The 7,047-nt window shown below is 53.2% G+C and overlaps 1 protein-coding gene and 1 long non-coding RNA gene across 2 annotated transcripts; both read right to left on the reverse strand.

Moving 5' to 3' along the window:
* Nucleotides 1-159: 159 nt before the first annotated feature.
* On the reverse strand, nt 160-5,231 carry LOC147602302 (uncharacterized). The gene is made up of 2 exons (XR_015261279.1): nt 4,682-5,231; nt 160-4,244 (listed from the first exon to the last, which is right to left on the reverse strand). It is a non-coding gene; the product is annotated as an uncharacterized LOC147602302 (long non-coding RNA).
* A 2-nt stretch (nt 5,232-5,233) lies between these two features.
* Nucleotides 5,234-6,795, reverse strand: CHST7 (carbohydrate sulfotransferase 7). Its single transcript, XM_086768847.1, has one exon. It carries the CDS (start codon nt 6,670-6,672, stop codon nt 5,266-5,268), a length of 1,407 nt encoding a protein of 468 aa, XP_086624973.1. The 5' UTR covers nt 6,673-6,795; the 3' UTR covers nt 5,234-5,265.
* Nucleotides 6,796-7,047: the final 252 nt, after the last annotated feature.

Consider the following 7,047-nt stretch of genomic DNA (forward strand, 5'->3'; position numbering starts at 1 on the left):
AACAGGGACTAGAGGAGAAGGCATCAGTGGAAGCACGGGAACGGCAGAGTCCTCCCTCTCAGCCCCAGATGTCGTTACGTGGCTTTGATTGCCACTGCCATATATCTTAGACCACACTGAGCTTTTCTATGGGAAAGAAAGTGTTTTGAGCATGTTCACTGAAGATAAAACCAATGCAATTTTATTTGGTATAAGATAAAGACATACACACGCATACCAAAACTGACCACATGCTATCTGTTTTTAACAAACATATTTGGCCAAATCAGAAATGGATGGCAGACACAGGGGGCATCCTCCACACAGAGGTCATTTCCTCTACTCAGACTGGAGTTCCTGTCCCAAAGCACTGAAGTGACAAACTACTTCAAAGAAACATCTTTGAGAGTATTTGAACACAGGCAAAAGACCACCACATCCTACTGCTGGGTTCAAAAGAATAGGCACTGTGTTGACGGAAGTTCCCCAGAAACTTGAACCTTAAGCCCAAGATGAAACATTTTGGCCTATGCACAGTCGAAGTTTGGCAAAGTTGGATAATTAGAAACAGGGCAACAAATTTGGAAGTGCTGGGAAAAGACCCGATTCCCATTTACGAGCACCAAGAAATGGCGCTGCAGGTGCCGCAGGTCAGTAGCAGAGCTTAACGCTGGAAGTAAGAATTTCCTGGTACTCAATGCCCAGACAGACTAAGTACTAAAATGTTCATCTGTTCCAGCCTGTTGTCCAGAACCAAGACTGTCAGCGGTACGCCTCAGCAACCAGCAACAGGTCCCTCAGTCACTGAAACTCGCCACCTCAATGAGTTTGGATTTAACATTCATCTCCTTAAACTGCAGTCAAGAGGACAATCTGGACCCCAGCCCCTCACTCACACACACATAGCCAGGGAGGTGTTGAGAACTTCTACCAGTACAAGATTCGCTTTGACAACCGGGTTTTTCCCATATCCTTCTCCGTGGTGGTAGGTGTCATGTCAAGTTAAATAGGAATGGCAAAATAACATCTAAGAGACTCCCAGTGCTGCGTGGATCACAGGGCGATTCTGAGAAATGACATGCACCATTCTTATCATCCCTGTACTCCAGATACCATCAGAGAGTCTCAGCGGCAACTCTGTGTGTTCAAGACAGGAACAGAACGTGCCGTCAGGCTTGTTGGTGCTCAGTCTTTCAGGAGCACAGTTCTTCACGAAAATGATGTTTAATTGCAGTACCATAATAAGCCCAGAAATTCTGCAGGTTTTTTTTTATCTTCAGGCTCACCACAAGTGGTGATATTGAGAACTTAATGTTGAGAAACTCTGAACTTTTCTTGATGCATAGACTGATGGGGTGGGGTAGGGGGGAACTAAAACGACCCGTGCAATACCGAAGTTGTTAAATAAGTAATTTCATGACCGTTTAACACTTCTCAGAGGCTGCTGCAACTGAGAGAGACACTAAACTATTTCTATTGCGTCTGAAGTATGTGAGTACAGACCGTGGGTATCTACAAGGACTCAGTCAGTAACGTTCCAGGGAGTGCAAGTAATGCAGGGGCTAAGAATTTCTTGACCCCAGGCTTTAAACATTTCTCACAAGTACGTTGCTACAGTTGTCTCACCAAAAGCAACAATTTAAATACAGATACAATGTTGTAAGAGAGCAATTAACAATTCCGGAGTGGAAGTAAAACAGCCTTTTATGTACAATTACAGTACTCAAGTTTCTACCTCCCTTAAGGCAAACACATGATGACCAAAAGTTAAGTAAAAACAGATGATAGAAATAAGTCTTGTGAGCATGTGTCAGTTTTGTTGCCATTTCCCACTGTGACTTTCTAATAAATTAAAACCATTAATTCATTCTATGCAATGTAGCCAATGTAGGTATTTTTCCCAAATCTCAGTGGGAACCGCTAGAACTCTGTGGCTCAGTCCTGCTCTCGGATTCCAAGCCTGCCAAGCTCAGCTTGGCTATAAAAGGTGTTTATTGTTCCCTTGCTTATCATGCCATCCTCTGCTGCAAAAGATGTAGTTATGGTGTGGATTTCTACACCTTTTAGTAGAACGGGGACTTTGCTTCAAAGCCTCAGTTGAGCCCAGTAACAGTAAAAAAGCTGGTGACTGAGCCATCAGTATCCAGCTGCTCTCAAACTGCAGTTTAACCACGGGTGTCCCGCTTTCAGCAAGTTCAGCTTACTTCCAACGACCTCTGCCAGTGAAACTCCATGCTGATTGCCCTAACCTGTTTCTGTCTTTTCAGGTAAGTACCAACACTGACATTTGACAGTACTTTTTTTTTTGTTGTTCTTCAAGGTATGGGTTGCAAGGCCCAACAAAAGTATGCTGTAAGCATCCTGAACGATGCTTTCCAACGCCACCAAAATACCTTGAAGAGAAAAATGGGATGCATTTGTTGGTGAGCTTTAGTTGTCCTCCTTAGGCAGGGGAATTTTAGAAAGCCTTCTAGTGACTGAAGTGCGCATGTCACAACATCAGTCATTAAGCAAGCGTCATCCAGTCTTAGATGCTTTTGCACATCCTGCTCTAAGATCCCACTCTGGGCCACTTACTCCGTTTTTAGCTTTGGATATTCCCTGCGGACTGTTTTAAAGAGTCTTCTAAAGAGCTCAGGTGCCCCGAATGCAAACCATGAATTGCACTTGCTATGTTTTGTACACTTTGCCCAACAGAGCCCGTTTCACAGTATTAAACCTACAAGAACAGCTTGGGGTGAGAAAAAAAAAAAATTGAATTAATCACTAATAAAGGGCAACTCTGTCAGTGAACAACTTCCATGGAGAGAAACAAGTCTTAATACAGAAAATGCATCTACGTGAAACACAAAAACCACTTCAGAAAATACTAAACAATTTGCAATTAGTGGATTTCTTCCCAGCTATAAGCATCAAGTTAAGCTAGACGGCAATACTTCCTTCTTCATCCTGATGAACTGGTGTAAGTGAAACTAAGTGTAAATTTCTAAAAACTTCTTATGAAAGAAATTTACCACCTGAAACAGCAAGATGCGATAAAGCTTATCAGTTGCACCACACAAATTTGTGAATGCAGCTTCCTAAAAACAAATCAACAAGATATACTGGATTTTAGTCTCCCATCCGACATTAGAAAATAAGTACCGTATCGTCTTCTGGCATGCAAGAAAATCTTATTTTCTTCCCAAACCTACCAGTACAAGCCAGGCTGGATGTACTCCCAGAAAAGCTTTCCAGAATAGCTTATGCAACACAGGTTACCAGAGCGTTAATACAGGTATTGTCCATCTATACAAACACCGTTATTAGACACCACTAGAATACCCAGAGACAATTTTTGCTCTCACAGGGCCTGTGAGAGAATACAGAAACATCCCTCAGATAATATGAAAGGTTGTTCCAGCACAAAATGAGCCCCTGTAATTTTGACTTCAAGCAGAAACCAAAGGACGCAAAATTGTGTGGAGCATGCTACCGTGAAATGGATAGATTTACTCAAAAACATTTTTATGACTACATTTTCCTGTCAGATCACGAAAGAAATCTGCTTCTTGTGCCAATGCATTCTCAGGTGGGAGGGTCAAGGAAGAAAAAGAGCTAAAGTAAACGAAGGTTCATCCTAACTCACTGACATGTTTTACAGCACAATATTCAGAACACAAAAACTTACAATGTGATTCAAACATTTCCTCCAAGATAACGTAATTTCTTTCAACCGCCTTTATTTCCAGCACTTTATATAAATATTGCTTTCTTCCTGATCCTGGACTATCCTCAATTTGAAGTTTATGTTCTCAGTTTGTGTTTGAGGACTGCATGTAAACATCCCTATAACCCTGTACACTCTTGTGGGGCCATTTAAATTCTGCCAGACTGTAACTGACTCAAAAGCAGTCCCTAAGAAGTTACAATACTACATCCCTAAATTACAATTGAACCTCCTATCCCCAAATAGGGAAGAAATAAAAAAAAATTGCAGATACAAACACACATGCACACCCTTCTCATGCAAGTTGCAGGATATCTACAGAAAAGGGTTGGTTTAAAATCCAAAACAAGACTTCTTCTTTTTCATTTTTTAAATACAAGTTTTCATTTGTGAACTTTGCAATTAACTTGTCTTAGCTTCATTAGGAAGCATTTGCTTTTGTCCAGGAGTTGCCAGCTGAGAGGATGTTATTGTTCGGAAGGGATGTGACCAGGAGGACCCTGAGCACAATGTGTCAGCCCGGAAGCCAGGGAAGCAAAGGGACTCTCTCATCTGGCTGAGAAAACAAAATGGAAACATCGAGTGTTCGCCTTCCAGTTAGAGTGGCCCCTGGCCCCTACACAGGTCCCCAAGAAACATGTTAGTCACCTGTCTCTCACATGAGTATCACCACCTAACTATATCAATATATTAAAAAAAATAAAAATAAAATCCCATTTTAAAAAGAATTACAGATTTCTTTAGAAAAGCCTAGGTTTCTGCCACAAACATCTTTGAAAGATGTAAGCAGGCGAACGCTTACCCCCTCCGCGTGACCGCTTAGCCCGCTGCTTCAAACGATGGACCAAGCTGGACACGGTTCCCCTTCCCTCGGCCGGTCCCCCCATCCCCGGCGCATCAGCAGCCAGTACAGACAGAGCCCATCCCCGCAGAGCTGCTGGCTGGGGGCAGGAGGGCCCGGTCCCCCTCCTGCCTATCCAGGCCTCCACCCACCTCTGCAGCGAACTTCACAGAAGCCCCCTGTCCGCGTTTCGGTGGCGACAGGGCGGAGCCCAGTGTGCTTTTGTGCTCAGGAAAGGCGACGCTCTCACAGCAACACCTTTCAAGCCCTCTAGATCCTTGCCAAGAGTCTTAATTGTTTCGATGCGGTTTTGTTTTTTTTTCCGAGGAACACCCGTGCTTTGCACGTGGTGGCGGCTTCACATGTAAAGAGCTTCGAGATGGACGCCGTGCCCAGAGGACACCTCTGACCTAGACCTTTCTCTTAAGCAGAGCGTCCCTCTGGCCCTCCCAAGGGGTGGTGGCAGTCGCCAGAAGAAGCACAACCCCCGCCGAGGCCAAAGGCGGGAAGCAGGGGGTCCGGACCCCGCAGCGCTGCCCTCCGCGGGAGGGCCCGGCCCGCGAAGCCAAAGGCCGGCCGCCGCCACGCCGCCCGTGCTCACGTTCTCCCTCCGCCCTCCCGCCGGGGCTAGGCCGCCACGGCAGAGCCGGGCCCCCTCCCAAAGCGCGCTCCCGGGCCCCCCACGACGCCTCCGGACGCCTCCGCCGGTCCGGCCCTCCGCCCGGCGGCGGGCTCGCTACCGGGCGTCGCCGGCGCTGAGGGGGTAGGCGAGGAGGCTCATGGCCTCGCCGCAGGCCGCCTCCACCTGCCGCACCTGCTGGCGGCTGAGGCGCTCCCGCCACGCGTGGACGGCCTCCCGCGCGTCGCGGGCGGAGATGAGGAAGGGCCGGTCGGAGGAGTAGGCGGCGCCGCGGGTCATGTTGAGGACGAAGGCCTCCAGGGCCGGGGGTACCGGTAGCCCCGCGAAGCGCAGCAGGCGGCGCAGTTGGGCGCGGGGTTCCCGCACCAGGTCCTCGTAGCGCAGCTGCGTGTAGCGGCGGCGGAGCCAGGCCGGGGCGCGGCGGGCCAGGAGCAGGTCCCGCAGCCAGGCCTGGCAGATCACCTCCAGGGCGCCGCCGAGGAAGAACTCGGCGCGGTGCTGGGGCGGCGGTCCCCGCCCGCCCCCCAGCAGCCCGGGGGGCAGCAGGAGCTGCTGCTGCTGGTGGCGGGGCGGCCCCCGCGGCTCGGCGCGGTGGCGGCTGCGCAGCACCTGGATGCTCTCCCTCAGCAGCGCCTGCCTGGCCTTCAGGCGGGAGTTGTGGACGGCGCGGGGGTCGCGGAAGAGCTGCACCACCCGCAGGTTGAGGCCGGGCTCCCGCAGCAGCGGCAGCAGGGCCCCCAGCTCCAGCAGCCGCACGTCCTTGATCACCACCACCGGGTACTTGCGGCACTCGGCCTCCAGCTCCCGCAACGCCCGCGGCGGGCACGTCTCCTCGCAGGCGGCGCCGTCCACCAGGCCGATCTCCCGGCGGGGCCGCGGGGCGGCGGGGCAGAGGGGAGGCGAGCAGATCACCTTGTTGGTTCGCCAGCCGAAAATACTGGCTGTGGTCAGGTTGGCGGCGGCGGCGGCGGGCGGGGAGGGGGCCAGCGGGTCGCGGGGGCCGGGCGGGGCGGCGTAGAGGCGGAGGACGGAGAAGTCGCATCGGAAGAGGGCGCGGAGCATGTCGCGGAGGGCGCCCTGCAGGCTCAGCGCGTCCCCGGGGTAGAGGGCCTGCCACAGGTGCCACATGGGCTCGTAGAGGTAGAAGACGTCGGGGTGCTGGTTGAAGAGCTCCCCGAGGAAGGAGGAGCCCGTCCGCCAGGTAGCGTGCAGGTAGATGTGCCGCTTCCCCGCCGCCGCGCTGCCGTTCCCCGCCGCGCCGCTCTCCTCCTCCTCCTCCTCTTCCTCGTCCAGCGGCGGCTGCCGCTGCTCCCAGCCCCACTCGCTCAGCGCCTCCTCCAGGCTGGGGCAGCGCCGCAGCAGCGGCTCCTCGTCCGCCCGCTCCCGCCGGGCCCCGTAGTCCAGCGCGTAGGGCACCAGCAGGAGCAGCAGCAGCGTGTACAGCACCAGGGCGGCGACGAAACGGCGGTGCTCCCCCCGCCACCGCCACCGCCGGCCCTTCATCGCGGTGGGGTTGGGGGGGGGGGGGGGGGAACAGCTCGGCACCGCCGGGGCTCCGCCGAAACTCTGGGCTTGCCGGACGCCGGCTCGTCGCCAAGAGGCAAAGTTAGCGGCAGCGGTGGCGGCGGCGGGGGGTGTGGGCTACGGGCGGCCCTCCCCGCCGGGGAGCACGCCCACGGGCACGCCGGCCAGGCTCAGGGCCGCCCGCCTTCGCCGCCTCCTCCTTCTCCTCCTCCTCCTCTTCCTCCTCCTCCAGCACCCGCACCTGCCCCGCCGCTGCCTCAGGAGCCGCCGCCGGCGGGCTGCGGGCTGCCGCTGCGCGGGGGCTCCGGGCCGCCCCTCGCCCGGCCTCCCTCCCGCCGTCCCTCCCTCCCCCGG

Source organism: Chlamydotis macqueenii, chromosome 1, assembly GCF_036417535.1.
Source record: "Chlamydotis macqueenii isolate bChlMac1 chromosome 1, bChlMac1.mat, whole genome shotgun sequence".
In the NCBI taxonomy this organism is placed as follows: domain Eukaryota; kingdom Metazoa; phylum Chordata; class Aves; order Otidiformes; family Otididae; genus Chlamydotis; species Chlamydotis macqueenii.

Coding starts and splice junctions, on each gene's coding strand:
- CHST7 (XM_086768847.1), bottom strand. CDS start 6,672: ATGAAGGGCCGGCGGTGGCGGTGGCGGGGGGAGCACCGCCGTTTCGTC.